General features: G+C 35.8%; 2 protein-coding genes across 2 annotated transcripts; one reads left to right on the forward strand and one right to left on the reverse strand.

Moving 5' to 3' along the window:
- Positions 1-1,952: 1,952 nt before the first annotated feature.
- On the reverse strand, positions 1,953-2,622 carry LOC111402843 (isoflavone reductase homolog). The gene is made up of 3 exons (XM_023031146.1): positions 2,583-2,622; positions 2,225-2,466; positions 1,953-2,138 (listed from the first exon to the last, which is right to left on the reverse strand). The coding sequence occupies exons 1-3, from the start codon at positions 2,620-2,622 to the stop codon at positions 1,953-1,955; spliced, it is 468 nt and encodes a 155-aa protein (XP_022886914.1).
- Positions 2,623-11,897: 9,275 nt separating this feature from the next.
- Positions 11,898-16,554, forward strand: LOC111402865 (protein LOW PSII ACCUMULATION 3, chloroplastic). The gene is made up of 9 exons (XM_023031167.1): positions 11,898-12,087; positions 12,474-12,632; positions 13,063-13,110; positions 13,227-13,266; positions 13,359-13,459; positions 14,802-14,994; positions 15,100-15,198; positions 15,807-15,924; positions 16,147-16,554. The coding sequence occupies exons 1-9, from the start codon at positions 12,031-12,033 to the stop codon at positions 16,265-16,267; spliced, it is 936 nt and encodes a 311-aa protein (XP_022886935.1). The 5' UTR covers positions 11,898-12,030; the 3' UTR covers positions 16,268-16,554.
- The last annotated feature ends 5,865 nt before the right edge of the window (positions 16,555-22,419 follow it).

A 22,419-nucleotide genomic window follows, 5' to 3' on the forward strand; every position in this document is an offset into this window, starting at 1 on the left:
AAATATTTGAAGAATATTCATAAGGTTCAAATACACTGTGACAATTCAATATTAGAAATTGAACACCCTTCAACTATAAGAAAATCCTCCAATCGCGTTTGAAATAGCTTTAGATAAAGCTAATAAGAAGCATGTAACTTCATGAGAGGATTTCTTGGCTGTGACAATGTGTATCTATTAAATAAATCAATCGCTGGCCAGCTACATTTGATAAAGATACTAAGTCACATGTAACGGTAAGACATAATACCGCCAAGCAGTTGATCTCAATGGTGTAAACTCGTGGTACCTTTAAAGAGATTTACTAGGAGAGATCAAGAATACTGCATATCGAAGGGAATGAGGTAAAGCCTACTACGTTAGAGTCCTTGTAATGGTAATCCTACCTTGTTGACTGGAGATCCCAAGATCTTGGTTCAAAGGGACAACTAAGTTATGAGGATTCCATGAAACACTTAGGAAATAATTTCCTAACTCATTCCTATGATACCAAAGTGCTTTCTGCAGAGTTGGAAGAGGTTAAGATAATCTTTTAATGATTCCTATATCTTGATTAAGTCAAGTGGAGTAGGGCAGAATACTCTTTATAGGAGGTCACCTATGTAAGTGTGAAGTGGGGCCGCTTCAATGAGAATTATTAAAATGCTTAAATTCTCAAAACACTTGCAGAACCAAGAAGGGTTCAAGGCCAAAATGAACCAAGTCATGAGAACAACGACGGAATAGGGAAGACATCTGTGTGAGTATTGTTGTCTTGGCTTACACCAAAGGCTGAATGGTTCAAGACATCACGTTCACCAATTAGCCGAGTAAGTCCGATAGTATTTCACTAAGGGAGGTTCAAAGCCAGAAGCTACCTTACCTGATGCAGTGTTTTTCCGCTTATTCTCTACAATGCATAATGCATCATCATTGCATTGCATGATACTTATGTACTCGAATTTTCATTCATGTGGGGGATTGTTGGAAATGGTGTTTATTAATAAACCAATTCAAAAATGAATGAGAAATTGTGGTTTTGGAATAGTGGCACCTGTTTGGAAGGTTGCATGGTTTAGCTCAAATCCTTTCATCACACCACTCCATTCTCTATATAAAGGACCCCTTGGATGACTTTGAGAGTACACTATTTGCATATTGAGCATTCATTCTTCTCAAAATTGCAATTCTCTTCTTCTTCATCTCTTTTCATATATTATATTCCTGGTAGAGGGGAAACTCCGTCAAAAGTTCGCCGGATTTGTGGTTTGAAGTGCTACTACCACAAATCGAATCCGTTGTATCTTGGGAGACAATTGCCGCCAACCGTGAGCACCGTAGCGGGGCAATATTGTCTTAAGGAGAGAGTGAATACACTTGCCTCGGATTTAATCTTCGTTTTCTACTCCTTATTTTAATTTTCTTATTTGGTTTTATGATTTTGTACTACATTTCCATTTCATAAATTTGTGATTTAAAATGCACTCACAAACAACCATCTTTACCGCTCACAAATAAGCTCGGCACCAACAATATTTCCCTTGGGAATGCTAGTTGTTAAAAGAGCGTGACATCATTATATGGAGATCATGAAAATCTAGATGTGAATTTTTTGTCCAGGAAATTTACAGTGTCAACTATTGTACCTACTTCTTTATTTTTCTCGTGTTAAGTTCTAAAGGAATAGCATATGAGATTATTCTTTTGCTTGATAAAAATGACCCCAGTTGTCTTGAACGATTGTTAAATCAAAAGATTGAAAATAATCGCCAGGAATCAAGAAATTGCAAGGAGATAGCAAGGAGATAACAGTCTCAGCCCTAAGTGAGATCTTAACTTCAATCAAGATGATTATCTTTTCATATATTAAATGAAACTCGATTCAAAATGTTCTTCGAGAATACCAAAATAAAATGCAATGAAAAGTCACACTCGACATATAGCTAGTTTTTGACAGCATAAGTGAACAAAAGTTAATTCATAGCCAACGGTGACATTAGAGAGAACGCTTTTAAGTATTCTTGGATTCGGGTATGTTGAACTTCTGGATAAAGATCTGAGGCTTCTGCCCCATTCTCTCCTATTTCAAAGTTTGTTAAGCATCCTTCATAGAAAATGTCATAGAAATGCCGCAATCCTACTTGTTCCACAAAATCTACCTCAGCATTTTACACGATATGAAATTCAAAAAATCTGAATATTGCAAGAAAAAATAACATAAAATATGTATAGTAAGAAATTATACCTTTGATCTTAGATAAGAAGTCTTCTGCAGAATGCTGATTTTCTCTAGCGTTTTTCCTGTAAGCTTTTCCCATTTTTCGACTAGCTGCGTTTGAGTGAGGATGTTTTCTGGTGGTCGAGGGTACAATGTCTTGTTCAATGTACGAGGATCATCAATGGACTTAATCGTGTATGTTGCTATATCTCTCAATCGATATAGATTGCTTTCATGATTGATGCAAAATTTAAAAAGCTTGTATAAAACTACTCAAATTTCGAAATCACAAAAATAAATAACGTTGTTGAAATGAACAAGACTGCTACAACTTGTGATTCAGACAATTTTTTTTAACAAAATAAAAATAAACATAAAAACTTACGCCGTTCAGAGACTATTGACGAAAGCACACAAGTAGACATCCTTCTTTATCAGGAATTAGGTGCAAAATCTATTATATTTTTGATGTTGTGAATATAACTGATAGCTTTTGACCATTTTTACAACCAAATAAAATTACTCGAAGATACTAATTTTATTCCATAGATCAAAAAGCCAAATTGTCTTACATTTTCTTGTGCCGAGGAATAGAACAAAATAGGAGTACCGAGTACGCGATTTTCTTAAGTGCTTGTTTTTGTGGTAAATGGTATCGGTGTAATTTTCTCGATGTAACAAAAGTATGTTTTGTATATACTTTTAACATTTTCCATCGCCCCGTCGACGGGGCGGGGCAGTGGGCTTGCCCCCCCCCCCTCGCCCACCTTTTTTTTTTGAGTTCAATAAAATACAGATAACATTCAAGCTGACAAAGTTAATATTCAAAACAAACACTACAAATCTTAAATATAATGGTCACTATTGGTACACACCATTGATTATTAGGATGAATAAAGTTTTTTGTGTTTTTTCCTTTGATATTGTCACAAAAGTTGTAACCCCACACACTTTAAATTATTACAATATATAGATTTTCAAATTTGTTCAATTGAACATGGTATATTTTTTTATATTTGTTTTTATCAATATAATATCAATTTGACAAAGTAACATAATGGTATATATAAATTAGTCAAGTTTGATAAGATTTGTACAATTGAGAATACTAGAAAATAGGTCACATTCTTCTATTTGAAGCAAGTTGAAACCTAACATTTTAATAAAAAAATAATAATAATTTCACGGGGCAGGTTTTTTGCCCCATTCGGGGCGGGGCAGGGCGGGCTAATTTGCCATCACTATTTCCATCTCCATAGATGTATACTTTGTCTTTTGGAGGAAGTAGGGTTCCCATCAGACAGAGATTACCAGCAAAGTTGGCTCCAAAACAGTTAGCAGAAATATATGTATAAGGGATGTTAGCTGTTCATGAAAATATATTTTGTGGATGTGAGGCCAAGCATCATTCCAATGAGATTAATTTAGTTCGATTTTAAGTATCGTGACCTTAACCGAAATAAGAATAATACAATGTGTTTGTTATGATGAAATTATAACAAATGTTATGTGTGCAATTATGAATTAATTAACTAAATTAAATGCAAAGTATACTAAATGAAAGTTGATGTGTTTTAATGAATAACAAGTGTTTTAGGATCCTGAATTTCCATGCAATAATCATTTTTAATCTTAATTTTACAATTTGACAACACGATTGAATTTTTAAAAATCAATGTTTCTATTTTATTCAATAATCCCTCTCGAGTAATGTTAAACATACTCTCATATATGATCGGACTATATTTATATGATAGATGCGAATATATATGAATGAATGAACTTTTTATGAACACTTAAAGATTCACATAGAGCATAATATTTCTATACCTTATCGAACCCTATGATGATTTGTATTCGAATACATAAAATAAGTCATCATATTCACACAATTACCTCGCACAATAATCGTGGAGAAAGGAAATTCATATAAACTATTCAATATTAAAAAAAAAAAACCTGTTTTTAATGTCAAATATGTAAAACTAAATATTGAAAATTCATATCACATGGTTCATCATTTTTCTAACATAAATAAATCTAGCCTAGCATGTTAAAAAAAAGAAAACAAAAAAAAGTATTAAAGAAACCATATCACCAATTTAAATCTTAATTAGAATCTTCGAGTTTCTTGTCTCCTTATATGCTCTAAAAACCCTTATGAATGTGTTATGATGCATAATGAACACTTATGGATGGCTCTAGGGTTTTAAAAGGTATCTCAATATTTGTTTCCATACGAATTTTAATCAAATAAGAAAATTAAATATTTTCCGTCGAAATTTTAATCAAATAAAAAATCAATGCTATAGAATAGTTCAAAGCAAAATTATCCTTGGATCTTTCTGAAAATGACCATGCGATCACTATGCGACCACACAGTATTGCTAACCTTTCAAACTTTGCGTTTTAGTTCTCGAACTCCGTTTTCTCATTTCTTGACCTCTTTTCTTATTTCTTCTTCTTCCAATACTTCATTCTTTTGCTTAATTGATTTTGGACACTTTCACCTCTTCATTTCTTCTTTCGAGACATCTTTGACTATTTATACTTTGATCCCTGAACTTTGATTTTCTTCCATTTTGGTCCTTTTTCTCCTAAATTTCGCTATATTCATCAATGTTGTCCTATAAAACATAATTTATATAGAATTAAACCACATTCCAACATATTTACCAATAATTATCCATGTTTTGTGACTTAAATAAACGTGTAAAACGCACTTAACAAATTAGGATTCCACTATTAAAATAAATAACAATTACTAAATTAATGAATAACATAAAAAAGACCTACTAATCAGTAAATTGTCAACATCCCCTTAAACTTAAAAGTTTACAAACGTTTAGTTTAAGAATCTTCTCTTGTACAAACATCGAGCAACTTCCTTAATTTCTTAAATGTAACCAATTTCATGGGCTTGGTGAAAATATCAGTTGCATGATTTTTACTTTTGTAATAAATCAAATCAACTATTCCTTCCTTTCCAATATGTCTGAGTAGGTTCATTTCGAAATTAAGTTCTTCAAAATCTTCTTTAAAAAAATGACTCGACAAGCACAAGTTATCACATCTACGAACTCTGCTTTGATAGTTGATAATGTAACAATAAATTGTTTCATTGACGACATGGAATAGAATGTTTCATTCGCTTTAAAATTTAGTTAAAAAAATTTGAAAAAATTGCAACAAGATTTGTTGAATATTCCATTTGTGTTTTATTTTTTATTTTATATGGCTAGATGCCATATAAGAGCATCTTCAATATCTTCTATGGATTTGATGCGAACCCCATAGCAACTTAGACTACAAAACCCACAACTATATTGATGCAGAACCCAAGAACGTCAATTGATAACCAGTTTGGATTTGAACCCAACAAGATGAAACAAAGAACCCAAAGATAACAGTGATGTAATGGACCCCTTGCTTACAAATTGAAGAACCCATGATCCGGTGTTGAACGTCACAATGAATTATCCTTGATAAGTTCTAAATTATTGTTCAAAGAAGAACAAATTGGAAGAAAGAAAAAGCCTCTCTTGAATTCAATAATAATTGTCAAAAGGTCATTTACAATGTAATGAAGTGAGTATTTATACTAAAGCTAAAAACTAGCTAAAATCGTCAAAATATGGAAAGAATTCTAATTAATATCAAATTCTAACAAAATAAGAAAATTCGCGAAAAAATGAAAATTTCTCCTCAAAAGTGACCCATGCGGCCGCATAGTGGTTTTCCTTGCGGTCGCATGGTGGCATTGAAGCTACCTCAATTATGTTCTAGCGGGGGTCGTGCAGCCGCACAACTTTTATACTGTGCGGTCGCACAGCATGAACTTTGCCCTCCGTCTTCATCCGCTTGTATTAGTTGATCCACTTTGATTCGGCTAACGACCTGAACATAAAAGTTGTCCCATTTTGCGTCCCGAATATCATCCCGTCAATGGTTTCTTGAAACGAGCGATCTCATTACTTGTTTCACTCGCTTTGCTCTCGATCGCATCATCGGTCTGCCTTCGATAATTAACGGGTCTCGACTCGAACTCACCGTCTTCAAGCTTGATTCTTGGATCACATCATCCCCTTCCTCTTCAAAAGAATTCGTCCTCGAATCTGCACCTGCATCGAAAAAGGAAAGATCAACAACGTTAAATGTAGTCGATACATTATACTCACCTGGAAAGTCCACTTTGTACGCATTATCGTTGATCTTCTCGGAGACTTGGAAAGAACCATCTCCCCGCGGTTGCAATTTGGACTTTCGCTGCTCCAAAAAACGTTCCTTCTTGAAATGCACCACACCCAATCTCCGGGTTCAAATGTCACACGCTTCTACCCTTTATTTGCCTTTGACGCGATGAGCTTGTTCTTCTCTTCAATTTGCGTACGGACCTTCTCATGAAGCGCCTTCACCATCTCAACTTTTTTTCTTACCATCCATGCTACCTCGTTCATTCACAGGCAAAGGAAATAAATCCAATGGAGTTAGTGGATTAAATCCATACACAATTTCAAAAGGTGAATAAGAAATAGTGAAATGTACAGCACGATTATAAGCAAACTCAATAAATGGCAAGCAATCTTCCAAATTTCTTAAATTCTTATTAATCACTGTTTGAAACAATTGAGTCATGGTCTTATGTACTACTTCAGTTTGACCATCCATTTGTGGGTGACAAGTTGTAGAAAATAACAATTTAGTTCCTAACTTATTCCACAAAACACGTCAGAAATGACTCAAAAATTTAACATCTCGGTCCGACACAATACTCTCAGGAACTCCATGCAAACGTACTATCTCCCTAAAGAATAAATCAGCAATGTTAGTGGCATTATCGATTTTGTGACATGGTATGAAGTATGTCATTTTACTAAACCTATCAACCACTACAAAGATAGAATCCCGACCTTTCTTTGTCCTAGGTAACCCAACATAAAATTCATAGAAATATCCACCCAAGGTTCATTAGGTACAAGTAAAGGTGTATACAAGCCATGAGGTAAAAAAATTTATTTAGCCTGTTTACAAGTTATGCACTTTTCACAAATTCGTTCTACGTCATTATGCATTTTAGGCCAATAAAAGTGTTCCCCTAACATGTCTAAAGTCTTTTGAATCCCAAAATGACCCATTAGACCCCCATTGTGTGCTTCCCTTACCAATAATTCACGCATTGAACAATTTGGAATGCACAACTTATTCTCCCTAAACAAATATCCTTCATGTCTATCAAATTCATCAACAGCTGTATTAGCACATGAATTATAAATGTTTGAGAAATCAATGTCATTTTCATACATGCTCTTAATATGTTCAAAACCAAGTAATTTCGCACTTAAAGAGTTAAGAAGCACGTACTTTCACGACAATGCATCTGCAATTACGTTTTCATTACGTTGCTTATACCCGATGACATATGAAAACGTCTCTATGAACTCCATTCACCTCGCATGTCGCTTGTTCAATTTACCTTGACCCCGCAAGTACTTTAAGGACTCATGATCGGTGTGTATCACGAACTCCTTAAGCCACAAGTGATGCTGTCAAGTCTCCAATGGTTGAACAAGGGAATTGTCATACGTTGGGTAGTTCAGTGTAGCTCCACTCAACTTCTCCCTAAAGTAAGCAATAGGTCTCCTTTCCTGCATTAACACTACTCCAATACCTATCCCTAATGCATCACACTCAATCTCGAACGTTTTATCAAAGTTAGGTAATGCCAAAACAGGTGATTTACACAACTTATCCTTAGTGGTGTTAAATGCATGTTCTTGTGTTTTACCCTAGTGAAAACCTACGCTTTTCTTAACGATTTCAGTTAATGATGTCTTGATTGTGCTAAAGTCTTTCACAAAGCGCCTATAAAAACTAGCCAGGCCATTAAAGCTCCTAACCTCAGTTATACTTTTAGGTGTTGGTCATTCTTTAGTAGTTTTAATCTTTTCCTCATCCACTTCTACCCCATTAGCACTAACAACAAATCCTAGGAAAACAACTCTATCCATGCAAAACGTGCACTTTTTAAAATTAGCATACAATTATTCCTTTCTTAACACAACAAACATGTACTTTAAATGATCTAAATGCTCACCTAGGTCTTTGTTATAGATTAAAATGTCATCAAAGTAAACTTCAACAAATTTTCCTATGAAAGCTCGTAAAAAATGATTCATTAAATGCATAAATGTGCTCGGTGTATTTGTGAGATCAAACGGCATAACCAACCACTCATATAACCTATATTTAGTTTTAAATGCCATTTTTCATTCATCACCCTCCCCCATGCGAATTTGATGGTACTCGCTCTTAAAATCAATTTTACTAAAAACATAAGCACCATACAATTCATCAAGCATATCATCTAGCCTAGGAATAGGGTGACGATACTTTACCATAATGTTGTTGATAGCTCTGCAGTCCACGCACATTCGCGAAGTCTCATCCTTCTTTGGCACCAATAGAATAGGCACAGCACACGGGCTCATGCTCTTCCTCACGTAACCTTTGCTCATCAACTCCTCCACTTGTCTCAGAAGCTCCTTCGTCTCCTCGGGATTGCTTCGGTAAGCTAGTCGGTTTGGAATGACAGTCCCGGGTATGAAGTCGATTTGGTGCTCGAACCCTCGAACTGGTAGCAATCCACTTGGCACCTCTTCCTGGAACACATCTTCGAAATCCTGTAACAAAGACTTAACCATGCTAAGGAGGGAGGTGTTAGACTCCTTAAGGGAGAGGAGAGACTCCTTGTAAACTAACAACAACACTTATCTCTTATCACTTAAAGCCTTTTTTAATTCACTCCCCCTTGCAAAGAAGTTCACTTCTGGCTTTTCTCTCCGTTCAGCTGACTCTTTTTCTCTTCGCTCAACTGACCCTTTTTCTCTCCGCTTAGTTGACTCTTTTTCTTTCCTCTCATGTGGCTTTTCTCTCTTTCCCCCATTTTTGGCCACCTCGCTATTTTCTCTCTTAATCACAGGCTCACTATCTTCTCTCCATTTTGTAGATTCTCTCGCTCGCCTTTCTTCCTCATTTCTCAGTTTTATTTGGTCTTCATACACCTGAGCCGGTGTTAATGGTGTAAGAGTAATGGACCTCCCATCTTTCCCCTTCTGCCACTCACTTCTTCCTTTGGTTACCGCTTCACTCTCCTTATTATTACCATCCTACTTCGACTTTCAATTTGGGTTAGAAGACTAAGTATTCACCGGCTGCCTCGCAGTCTCCTTTCTCTTCACTTGTTTCTCCACCTTCATGGTTATATGCAACATATCCTCTAGCTCCACCTAATGCTGCAATTCCACTATATTAGCAATTTCTCGATTTAGACCGTTTAAGAACCGTGCCATGATAGCTTCCCGATCCTCCACCACATTTGCCCGATCATGAGTATTTTCATTTCCTTGTAATAGTCCTCTACGCTCCTCGACCCTTGATACAGGCTCTGCAACTTTTGATGGATCTCCCTATAGTAGTGGTTAGGAACGAACCACTTCCTCATCAACGCCTTCAAATCCTCCCAAGTACTAATTGGTCTTCCCCCACACCATCGCTGTGTAGTAACCACTTGATCCCACTAGGTTATTGTGTAATCAATGAACTCTAACACTGCTAATTTTACCTTCTTCCCCTCCGAGTAATTATAGCACTCAAAAATTAATCCCACCTTTCTATCCCACTCCAAGTACGTCTCTGAGTCACTCCTCCCCTTAAATTGTGGAATGGACATTTTGATATTGCCCATGTTCCCGTCCGCCTCATCTCCGTGATTATTCCTAACCCGTCGTTCAGGCCTACTACCTCTATTCCTCATCTGTCTCATTCCTACTTCTCCATATCCCTCATCATCCCATTCACTGCCCAAATCAAATGATTTCCGTTCCATCCTATGCTCCCGTCTCCTGGCATTAGATACCTTCGCCCACAGCTTCCTACTAAGATTAGCCACTGATGTATCCATCCTCGTCATCCAAGCTTCCTGCTTAGCCCTCCAAGCATCCCGTTGATTCAGCCTATCTCTAACAACCCCAAAAGCAAGTTCAAACCACTGTATCAAATCCTCCGATGCATTGCTGTGATAGCCGTGTCAGCTTGAGTTGGAACCTTCTTGTTCAGACATTCTCTCAATTTCTGCCTCACGAAATTCACTCGGAATCACACAATTGGCTTTTACCCTCTAATGAGCTCACCACTCTGCCTTTTACCACTCAATGCTTTCTCCAAGAGCTTCCAAGAACAATAACGAACTCACCGAATTAAAACTTGCGGATTCAACCCGAAAAGTAAGTCAAGAGAATAATTTTCAAGGGATTTGGAAACAAATGGAATGAAATTTGAATGGACTCAGTAAATTTCAACAGATCAATTGCCGAAATTGAAGAATTGAAGAAAATAGAACTTTGGACTTTAGAAATTTGAATGTAAACTTGTTGGTAGCAAATCAAGTAATTAATAAAAACTCTTTTTTTTACGTGAGCAGTAATTTTCTTTTAATATCCGGATAAACAGTAACTTTTTTTTAATACAAGAGATTATACCACCAACGAAAAATACGAATTGAAGGAATGAATTGAAGAATGACCTAAGAACAAGGAAGAAACTTGGAAATCAAGAAAACTACAACCCAAACAAGAAAATTAAAGATAGAACCTGATTAAATTGGGACCAAAGCTCCGATACCAACTGATACGAACCCCGTAGCAACTTAGACTACGAAACTCACAACTATATTGATGCGGAACTCAAGAACGCCAATTGATAACCAGTTTGGATTTGAACCCAACAAGATGAAACAAAGAACCCAAAGATAACGGTGATGTAATGGACCCTTTGCTTACAAATTGAAGAACCCACGATCTGGTGTTGAATGCCACAAGGAATTATCCTTGATAAGTTCTAACTTATTGTTCAAATAAGAACAAATTGGAAGAAAAGCAAAAGTCTCTCTTGAATTCAATAATAATTGTCAAAAAGTCGTTTACAATGTAATTGAAATAGTATTTATACTAAAGCTAAAAACTTAGCTAAAATCGTCAAAATATGGAAAGAAGTTTAATTGATATCAAATTCTAACAAAATAAGGAAATTCGCGAAAAAATGAAGTTTTCTCCTCGAAAGTGACCCATGCGATCGCATGGTGGTTTTCCTTACGATCGCATGATGGCATTGAAGCTACCTCAATTATGTTTTGACGGGGTCGTGCGATCGCACGACTTTTATGCTGTGTGGTCGCACAGCATGAACTTTGGCCTACATTTTTGTTCGCTTGTATTGAGTTGATCCACTTTGATTCGGCTAACGATCTGAGCATGAAAGTTGTCCCATTTTGCGTCCCGAATATCATCCCTTCAATGGTTTCTTGAACGAGCAATCCCATCGTTTGTTTCACTTGCTTCGCTCTCGATCGTATCATCGGTCCGCCTTCGATAATCAACGGGTCTCAACTCAAACTCGTCGTCTTCAAACTTGATTCTTGGATCACATCGGGATTGCTATATGGCATGTAAGTTAAAAGAGTTTTTGTTTATGCAACAATTATATTAAATGAATAGACACTCAAATTCAAAAGTATTTCAATGAATTTTCAATTTAATAATATTATCTATTTTTTTTAAAATAAAAAGACAATCGAATTTGTTTTCTTTTATTTATCTGAGTACTATAATGAATTTGCAGAAAAGAAAAAACTTTTAGAGAACAAAAAAATGAGCAATATTTTTGTAGTCAAATTATACTTAGCCTTAGCCAAATGAAAACCGCACGTTCATATTTCATACAGACAAATGTGCATGTTTATTAGCATCCAATGACTCAAATCCCCATTGGATTTCAAAATGCTGTTAACTGTTTGTGGGATTCCTATTCCAATCTCTGCTATATCAAAATCTAAGGTAATTTTTACTCTTTCAGCATTTTTTTTCTGTGAAATACATTTAAATTTTGGAAATTGTATTTTTCTTGAATATTTAATTGAACCATTAAGTACACGAATTCTAGAATTTTACCCTGGAATACTCCACAAAATTGTGACTCGTTTGAGAACTTGTTTGAGCTTTAATCGGTTCGATTGCTCGTTTGATCTGAAAAGATGTAGCCTTGAATGTTGATGTTAAGCGACATGAGACACAAACATACTGTTGCTAATTTTTAATTTTTTGGGGAAAATTAGAAGCTTTATAATGTACTTAATTTTTCTTGTCCTACTTTTATGCATTCAAAGTTGACATAATCAGTTTTGTGTTAATATTACTGTTTGCTGTGTTTGAACACAATTTAGGGATTTTGTTTTGGGGGGTTTCCGATAAAGAAAGATGGAGGGAAATTGAAGATTCTGAAGAAACTTGATTTTGTGAATATTGCTGCTTCTGGGGAAGGTGGTTCATCAGTCGATTTCGATGTACCATTTCCTGGTGATTATAACGAACTTCTTCAGCAAGTAAGTCTTTTATAGACATTTCTTATGCATATGCTGAATTTAAGTCCTCTTTTGGTGTTTTCGCCACCCATTATGAAAATTCTAACTGGTTCCAGCAGGGGCCGAGATAGGGGCAGCCCTTTTTTTATGTAAATAAAATTTATGGAATTTCTTTTTTTCTTATATGCATTCATACTCTCCTGGCTCCGCCTCTGCGATCCCGAGTATCATTATGAAATAATAGGTTTTGATGAATCTAAAGAGGAAAAGAAAATGAAGTTCCATAGACCTTTTTTAACAATTTAAGAATGGGAAACTAATTTTAGTATTTATTTGAGAGATTATTAACATACAAGAGTCCCTTATTCTCTTTGTTGCGTAGGAATAGCTGTTGGTGATTTGCAATATAATTACTTCCTAAATAACATAGGATCATTTTAATGCTTGACAGGCTAAAGCAGCAACTGTATTGGCTCTAAAAGATGACAAGCAACTGATGGTGAGTTAGTTTGTTTCTTTCTCAGTCTTTATCTTTTTGCAATGAAAAAGGAGATATAAATGAACAATATCACATTCAAAATTCCAGAGTTTGTGAGCAAAAAGTTTCTGCCACAGGAAATTGAGTTCCCAACTGCTGGATTAGAATCCGTGCCAGGTAGTCATCTTCTTTCCACTTTATCTCACTGAAACTACCTTTCAAATTGTATTAAGATGTTTTTACACTTGCAAATGTCTTGATTGTATCAGGTGATGGTGAGGGCGGTATAGAAATGACTGGAAGTATGCAGCTTATTCGTGAATTCTGTGACCTTGTCATAAGTCCAGAGAAAGCCACACGGACTAGAATTGTACGTCTTGAACTTTCATATTTCACGGTATCTAATGAAATGTTTATGAGTTTTATCCATGGGCATGGGTATGATAAACCAAAATTTTTTTGGAGAATTTTACGGTTTTAATATTAGTACCCTTCCAAGTAGATATTGTTAATGATTATACAGAGTGGCCCACATGGAGGCCTCATATTCACACACATGGCAAGGCTGAAGTGGTCCTGTCCTTCCTTCTGAGGTGGTTTACCTTTTGCTGCCAAACTCCTTGAGTACCCGAAGTTCTTGACGACCGTAAGAGGGTCTGGCAAGCACATCTCCAGAGTTGATTGATGTAACGTGCCCATTTAATGAGTGTCAGGGATATTAGCCTAGGCTTGTAGGGTGACTGACCTCTTGTCAAAAGTCTGTCAATGTAATTAATGTGAAATAGAGTTGACGTGACATTAAGGGTCGATAGATCAGGTCACGTGGATCCAATCCAACGGTTATCACGTAGGTTTGATCACTATAAATAAGCAATTCTTGTATCATTTAGGGGGATGAAATCTAGAGAAAGAAAACTAAGAAAGAGGAGCATAATATATATACATACAAATTTGTCTATTATGTATCTTCTTCTTATTCTACATACACACATATTTACGGCATATATACTATAAAACACGTCCACGTGTACATTATCTTCTAACGACACCTGTTGGCCATGTTCGGAGGTCAACATATATAACATGCTCAAATTCAACTCTAGAAAGTTCTCCTTTCAGAAAGTCTACGACTTTAAAATGATAAATACTTACGAATGGGAACTTGAAAACTGTAGGTTGTTATGCAGGGGGATGTTTAATGTTCTAGTGAGATCTGCAGACCTATGGATTTTGAAGAGTTCACAGTTCTTTCATTGTTTTGAGCATCGTACAACTATTGATATCTAATTCTCCTGGTTCATTGTTCAATAATAAAGGCTATTGAATGTAGAAGCAGTAGCCTTTTTATGTTCAAAATAGTCTAATTCAGGTAACGGTTCACTTTGCCAATGATGCATTATGTAAGGAATAATAAGAGTCTGAAATTTTAGCAATCCATTACTTTTAGGATAATAATTTATTTAATTCCACCTATCATTTAATGTCACGTTAACGCTACCTAAATTGGGTTGTAACCCCAATTGGACTAAATAGCAGTACTCTTACTTTTAACTCTTCAGACTTTTATTCCTATGTTACATTTCACAATTATCTTCTCCAAGTACAAGGTTTCTGCAGCCAGTTTGTATTTTTGTTATTATTGTTCTTCCCATCAACTTTTTGACTCTTTCATATGAGTTCATGTTCATTAAACGCTTTCAGAAATCTTGCAGTTTTTTCCAGAGGCCAGTGAAGTCACATTTGCAAGAAATTCAGCTTTTGGAGGAGCTTCTCTAAAATTGGACTATCTAACAAAGCCTTCATTGTTCGAAGATTTTGGGTTTGTATCAAAAGTTAAAATGTCCGACCGTGTGAAGCCAGAAGATGAACTCTTCCTAGTCGCCTATCCATATTTTAATGTCAACGGTACAAGCTTACTCTTGGTCTCTTGTTTGATATTCAAGCCATTTCTTTTCTTTTTTCTCCTTTCCAAATTTGTTTATGTCGATCTGATTCTTGTTTTCAATCTAGAGATGCTTGTGGTGGAAGAGCTTTATAAAGAAGCTGTAGTGAACACTTCAAGGAAACTAATTATATTCAATGGGGAACTTGACAGAATTAGATCGGGATGTATCCTTTCTTACACATTTTTGAGTTGTTTTGCACAATTATACTCTTCTGCTGTGCTGCATAGTATTCTTACCTTATTGTCAAAAGTACTTATTTCCAGCTTTGACAGCAACAACACCCCCCCCCCCCCCCCCCCCCCCAAAAAAAAAAAAAAGGGAAAAAGTAAAAAAAGATAAGACTATAAGTGAACTATTTAAGCTTAGCCAAACATGCTCAATTCTGCCATTTTAGGTGTGTTTTCTGATCCTAGTACTGATTTGTTAACGAAATTTTGAGTCCTGAGCAAACAAGGGAGCTAGTTTTGATGGAGACTACGAAATAGTGAATCGAGGAAAAGAAGGCTGTGGTTTTTCTATGTAATAAGATTATATTTGGCGGTGCTTTTAAGGGCTGATAAGTTATGAACCCTATAGAATGTGGATAATAATTACATAATAGTTGTGAATCCTATGAAATGTATGGATAGAAAGTACATTTGACCAACATAAATTATAATTTGAGTTTGCCGAACACGTACTTAGTAATCTCTGCTTCTAATCTTGTAGCTCTTTTGTTGGATGAAAAAATACCTGTTTAAGATTATCAAAGTTTTCCATGACTACATTAAGATTATCCATCATTTTTCTATCCGAAACTCGCTGCACTTACCCAAACTTTCTTGCCTAAGATGGAGACTGTATATTACATTCACAACTTCAAAGGACGAAACGGAGGAGTCCTCTTTAGGTTGGTTACTTGTCGACCTCCCCTTCTCTAAAAGTTAAAATCGATCATCTGGAAACTTGACTGTGTATTTGAGGGAGATTAGATAACGCTTTGATAGTATTGAAGAAAAATATTTACTAATACTGCATACCAAACATTATATTGCTTCTTTTGATGAATTTATCAACATAACATTTCTCTCTCTCTCTCTCTCTCTCCCTCCCTCTCTATATGTATGTATAGGTGCTATCCAGGTCCTTGGAAAGTTCTGAGGAAAGTGAGAAACAAATATGTTTATTTGCATCAGCAACAAGAGATGCCATCCCTCAAGGAAGTGGCCCTGGAAATTCTTCCATCAGCATGATTTGTGCATGCACCTAACGGTATAAATTTTCCCCAACAACTGTAACAAAAATAACTTTTTCCTGGTTGATCATCTTATACTAGAAGATTGATTAGTTTAAAGAACTCAATTTCATAGGAATCTAGAATGTTGTATATGTCAAAAGTAAACTACCAAGTTATACAATTTCCAATTCTTGAGTACCTAAAAGGATGTGAAATCAGCGCCCGTATTTTACTTGCATGAATGGAATATTTCAAACAAAAACAGATCTTTACATTTTGGAGTAGAAGAATTGATGAATAGAACATATATATATATATATATATATATATATATAGCAGATCTTTATACTGCTTTCCTCAGTAAACATGGGGTGCCTCCAACACTCTGACGTACTATCCAAGAGCCCTAAATGATTCGCAAATGTGATTTATAGTCAACTGCTCAACAGAGTAAAGTTGAAAAGCGAAGTGAAGAAAGTGTTGCACATTTTGACAAGGGGGAGACGAGCAGGAGTTTACCTCGGGAACAGACAGAATAAGCTTCAGTCTGCTATTGCGGAACTCATCATCTCCATCAACAAACCCTTGTAAATGAGATCCAGATATTATTTCCTTCATCACGAAATAGAAATCCGTGCTGTAGTGTGTTGATCCAGGCACCTTGAAGGAGGAAGACAAATGTTATCACATCTCTCAAACCCAATAGATAATTAACTTACTTGCAAATTAAATACAATTGTGAAAATTGATGCAACCTACAACAGAAAAATGAATACGAGGTCATTTTTTATAATACCCTGGCTATGAAATAGTTGAAAAACTAATCAAAATGTAAATGTGTATAATGTAGGCAAACAACAAGCTAAGCAGATGAATTAAAAGAAACTTTGCTTGCCCTTAGAGCAACTTAATTGTGCTGCACAACCACGACGTCTGGCAACGTGGTCCGTTTGTTTGGTATCTTTGAGCCAGTCTACTGCATAAAGATCCATAAGATGTTTGCCTGCAGCTATCTTCAAAAATATGTTCCAAATCAATATAAGAGGAAATCAAGAAAATTTTGGCCACTAAAAACCATGTATCTGCAGTTAACAAGGAAGAAATTGACTAGGATTTGTAATGGCAACAGTGTTATATTTATTCTTGATGGACTAGCATTTCATTGGTCAATTTTGAGCCCATAATGGGATGGGTTTTTTTTATTAAGACATTTGGAGGCCCTAATTTCAACCCAATTGATATAGTATTGGCCCATTGAATACTATATATATATATATAAGTTGCCCCCTTTTTTCCTCATGATCTCGACCACAGAAAAGAGGACGGTTCTAGGGCTTGGGTGAGAGAGTAGTTTTCCATTGTATGCTTCTTGATCTTTTGCAGTCAAAGGAATAGCATGGAAAGCCAATCTCAAGCCATTGGAGGTATGTTTTTTTTTCCTATTATTATTGTGGGTTCATGCTATGACAATGAGAATGGATTATTAAATCAATTGATTTTTATAACAAATGGTATCAGAGCAAACCTTCTCATTTTCACAGCTGACATTTTACATTGCAAAATAGCTCTGTTGGTAATTATTTTGGAGGTTTCATTGATAATTTTCCTTTAATTGGAATTTGTTGATTATATAATCATGACAAAATGAAGATTTGAAACGGGACAGTGGCTTTTTTAAATTATAATGCTTTGTTTTCTGGAAGAGGTTAAAGTTCAACAACCACGAAACGTTTGAAAACTCCCTTCGATAGACAAGTAAATAAAAGATGGACAGAGACTGCCCCCTAGTAATCCAAAGTAATAGCATTTAATAAGAAAACTAAACAGGAGCCAATAATGTGGAAATTGTGGTAACACCCAATTAGGTTTTGAGTGCACTTGATGCTAGGTAAATCTGGGAGTTATTATTATAATTATTTTAATAATAGATCTATTATTATTATAATTGACAAATGTTTATTTTTAAGGTGCCCATTGATGAATTATGTGATATTGTTCCATATTTGTTTTGGAGAAAAGAAATGGATAATTTTATTTATTTATTTTTCTTTCCTTTTTGGAGTAGAATAAATATTTTGTCCATGTGGATTATATAATTTTGTTGTATGCCGATGGTTTGGAGTGGTTATGTACTCATCTCTCGTGGGACTAGTCATGATAAATTATCGGGATTGTTATATCGTTTATGCTTCCGCTAAATGATATTTTACTAAGATCAATGCGGATAGTGAATTTGCCCTTTCGGTAAATCATTATTTGGTTGGATGCATAGGACGACAAAGATAATAGTTAAGTACTTGGCACTTGGTGGTCAAATTCTATCCTCTCAATAGTGGGTCATCTTAAGTCCTTGTATTTAATTATTTTGTTTTGTCATGCGTAAGAGCCTTGAGTGTGTCTTGGGCTCTAGCATAGTGTGCAAGAGTTATTTTGAATAAAACTCCAGCATGAACATAAAGTTGCATATTGGATACATTTATGGGTGCATGTTTCTGTCATTCTATATGTTTAATAAATTGTTTATTTTATTCTCCTCAGCTTATGGCAATAGAGCTATGTCTCTCTCTTTGTCTGCCATCAAAAGTCTAATTGGAACAAATTATGAGGATTGACGTGAGTCTCTCACTATTAATTTGGTCATTATGAATTTGGCTTTAGCTTTGAGGGTTGATACGCCTACCAAACCCACTAGTGAAAGTACTACAGTTGAAAAGACTCTTTATGAGCAATGGGTGCATTCTAATAGGACTTGCCTTATGATCATGAAATATACCATTGACAAGTCTATTACGTAGAGCATATCTGATACAGATAATGCCAAAGAGTATCTTAAGGCTGTTGGGAAGAAATTTACTAAATTTGACAAGGCAGAAAAGGAAACTTTGATGAAACTTCTTACTACCACAACCTACAATGGGGTCAGTGGAGTTAGAGAGCACATTATGAAGTTTACTCATTTCTTTAACAAGCTAAAGGGATGAAAGTTGAGTTAGCAGAGAGTTTTCTTATATGGCAAGTACTTGAATCATTGCCATCTCAGTTTGATGCACTCAAGACTACTTATAATGCTCAGAAAGAAGAATGAGACTTGAGTGAGATGGCTGCTATTGTAACTCAAGAAGAAGAGATGATGAAAAAGGCAAAGTCTCATGCTACTTTCATAGTGACTGCTGATAAAGGGAAGAAGAGATTTTTCAAAGGTAAAAGTAGCAACTTTAATAGCAACTTCAGTAAGATGAAGAAATCTGGGAGACCTCCTCAACAAGCTACCGTAAGTGTTCCAGGTGGGTCTAAGAAGGAAGGTTTCAAGGGCAAGTGTGACTTCTGTCATATTTTTAGGCACAAGAAGGTTGATTGTAGGAAGTTTAAGGCCTGATTAGATAAGAAAGGTACACATTCGATACTACTGTGTTTTGAATCTAATCTAGTCGATGCGTCTTCTGATACTTGGTGGCTAGATACAAGTGCAACCATTCACACTACAAATTCTTTGCAGGAATTAAGGAACCACAGAAGGCCACTTGACACAGAGTCAGTAGTAAACATGGGCAATGGGGTGAAGGTTAAAGTTGAACATATTGGAATAGTGAGACCCATTTTTGACTTCTAAGCATGTTTTGAACTTGTCTGATACTGCTTTTATACCTTCTATCAGAAGAAATCTTGTCTCTGTTTCTATTTTGGATAAATGTGGATATGTTTTTCATTTTGGAAATGGAAAGGGTACAATCTATTATAATTCTGTTGTGGTTGGTACTGCTACATTATATGATGGTTTGTATAGAATTAACTTGTTTCCTGCTTTAGATTCTACTTCTTCTAGTATATATGTTGTGAATGTTGTAGTTGGTTCTAAACGTACCAGATCCATTGAAAACTCTTCCATGTCGTGGCATAAAAGGCTGGGTCATATTTCTAAAGAAAGAATGGAAAGGTTGATTAAAGATGGTATACTAGTTGACTTAGATTTTTCTGATTTTGAAGCTTGTGTTGCTTGTATCAAAGGGAAGCTTCCAGTGAAAACCAGAAAACAAAAGATTAGTAGAAGTGTGGAAATTCTGGATTTAATTCATACTAATATTTGTGGTCCCATTTCACCTGCCGCTTTAGGAAATTATAGATACTTCATTACCTTTATTGATGATTATTCTCGTTATGGTTACATTGAGCTCATTTGAGAAAAGTCAGACTCATTGGAAGCTTTTAAAGCTTTCAAGGCTATCGTGGAACTCCAGAAAAACAAGAAAATCAAGGCAGTAAGATCTGATAGAGGAGGTGAGTTTTATGGGAGATATGATGAAACTGGTAGAAATCCCGGACCTTTTGCTAGTTTTCTCGAGGCATGTGGTATTGAGACTCAGTACACAATGCCTGGAACTCCTCAACAGAATGGTATTGCAGAAAGAAGAAATCTTACTCTTATGGACATGATGCGGTGTATGCTTAGTCATTCCACTTTGCTTGATTTTTTATAGGGCGAGGCCTTAAGAACTGCTGCCTACATTCTGAATCAATTACCAAGAAAGTCGGTTCTTAAAACCCCTTATGAGTTATTGTCAGGTAAAAGGCCTAGTTTGTGTCATTTCCATGTTTGCTGCTGTAAAGCAGAAATAAAGTCTTATTATCCTCAGCAGAAGAAACTTGATCCTAAGACCATCACTGGATATTTTATTGGCTATTGTGTGGGATCAAGAGGCTCTAGATTCTATTGCCCTTCTAATGTTACCAGAATTGTTGAATCTGATCGAGTCATTTTCTTTGAGGATGTTTGTGACAGTGAGAGCTCCGCGCCTCGTGAAGTTGTGTTTAGGGAGGAACGTGTTGTTATACCTGTTCAGGTTACTCCTCCACCAGAGGTTGAAACACCATTGATGGAGGGAACCAATGGTGCTATCCTAGACCCTATTATTCACACTAGGGTTGATGTTGATATGAGGACTGACGATATTGTTTTGAGGAGATCACAAATAATTCGTAGACCAACAATTTCTGATAATTATGTTGTCTATTTGCAGGGGCATGAGTTTGATGTTGGTACATCTCTTGATCCAACCTCTTTTAAGGAGGCCATTGATAGTCCTAAATATTCATTTTGGATGGACGCTATGCATGATGAGATGGCATCAATGTGTTAAAATTGAGTATGGGACTTACATGAACTATCTTCTGGCTATAGGTCAATTAGTTGTAAATGGATTTTCAAGACCAAGTATAATTTTGAAGGTCGGGTAGAAATGTATAAAGCTAGGCTTGCTGCTAAGGGCTTTAATCAAAGAGAAGGCATTGATTATAAGGATACTTTTCGCCTGTTTCTACCAAGGATTCTTTTCGGATTATGATGGCATCGGTGGCTCATTTCGATCTTGAGTTGCATCAAATGGATGTTAAGACAGCTTTTCTTTATGGGCATTTAATTGAGGTTGTGTATATTATGCAACCAGATGGATTCCAGGTAGATGGAAAGGAACATATGGTGTGTAAGCTTAAGAAGTCTATTTATGGGTTAAGTAGACATCGAGACAATGGTACCTAAAATTTGATGAGATAGTTACCTCTTTCGGTTTCAAGGAGAATGTTGTTGATCAATGCATATACTTGAGAGTTGTTGGGAGTAAGTATATTTTCTTGTTCTTTATTTTGATGATATATTACTTGCTGCAAATGATATTGAGTTTTTGCTTGAGACAAAGAGCATGTTGCCATCTCATTTTGATATGAAGGATCTTGGTAAAGCCTCTTATGTTTTGGGGATTCAGATTATTCGTGATAGATCTAGAGGCGTTCTTGGATTATCTCAGAAAACCTACATTGATCGAGTTTTGAGTAGGTTTAATATGCATTCTTGTTCTCTTGGAAGAGCACCTATTGTGAAATGTGATAAATTTTCTAAGTCTCAATGCCCTAAAGATGATATTGAGAGGACTCAAATGCAAACATTTCCATATTCTTCAGTTGTGGGTAGTTTGATGTATGCTCAAGTATGTACACAACCTGACATAGCTTATGTTGTCGGTGTACTTGGGAGATACTTGAGTGATCATGGTTTGGCTCACTGGAAAGCTGCAAAGAAAGTACTTAGGTACTTGCAAGGTACTAAAGGCTTGATGCTTACATATCGACGATCAGACATTCTTGATGTAGTTGGATATTCTTAGTGATGGCAACGGG

Source organism: Olea europaea, chromosome 11 (assembly GCF_002742605.1).
Source record: "Olea europaea var. sylvestris chromosome 11, O_europaea_v1, whole genome shotgun sequence".
NCBI classification, from domain to species: Eukaryota; Viridiplantae; Streptophyta; class Magnoliopsida; order Lamiales; family Oleaceae; genus Olea; species Olea europaea.

Excerpts from the sequence above, each read along its gene's own strand:
- LOC111402843 (XM_023031146.1), bottom strand. The coding sequence starts at position 2,622 with ATGTCTACTTGTGTGCTTTCGTCAATAGTCTCTGAACGGC. Across the intron at positions 2,467-2,582 it reads GTCAATAGTCTCTGAACGGC|TTTTATACAAGCTTTTTAAA; the intron begins GTAAGTTTTTAT and ends AAATTTGAGTAG. Across the intron at positions 2,139-2,224 it reads CTTCTTATCTAAGATCAAAG|GTAGATTTTGTGGAACAAGT; the intron begins GTATAATTTCTT and ends TAAAATGCTGAG.
- LOC111402865 (XM_023031167.1), top strand. The coding sequence starts at position 12,031 with ATGCTGTTAACTGTTTGTGGGATTCCTATTCCAATCTCTGCTATATCA. Across the intron at positions 14,995-15,099 it reads TCCATATTTTAATGTCAACG|AGATGCTTGTGGTGGAAGAG; the intron begins GTACAAGCTTAC and ends TTTTCAATCTAG. Across the intron at positions 15,925-16,146 it reads AACGGAGGAGTCCTCTTTAG|GTGCTATCCAGGTCCTTGGA; the intron begins GTTGGTTACTTG and ends ATGTATGTATAG.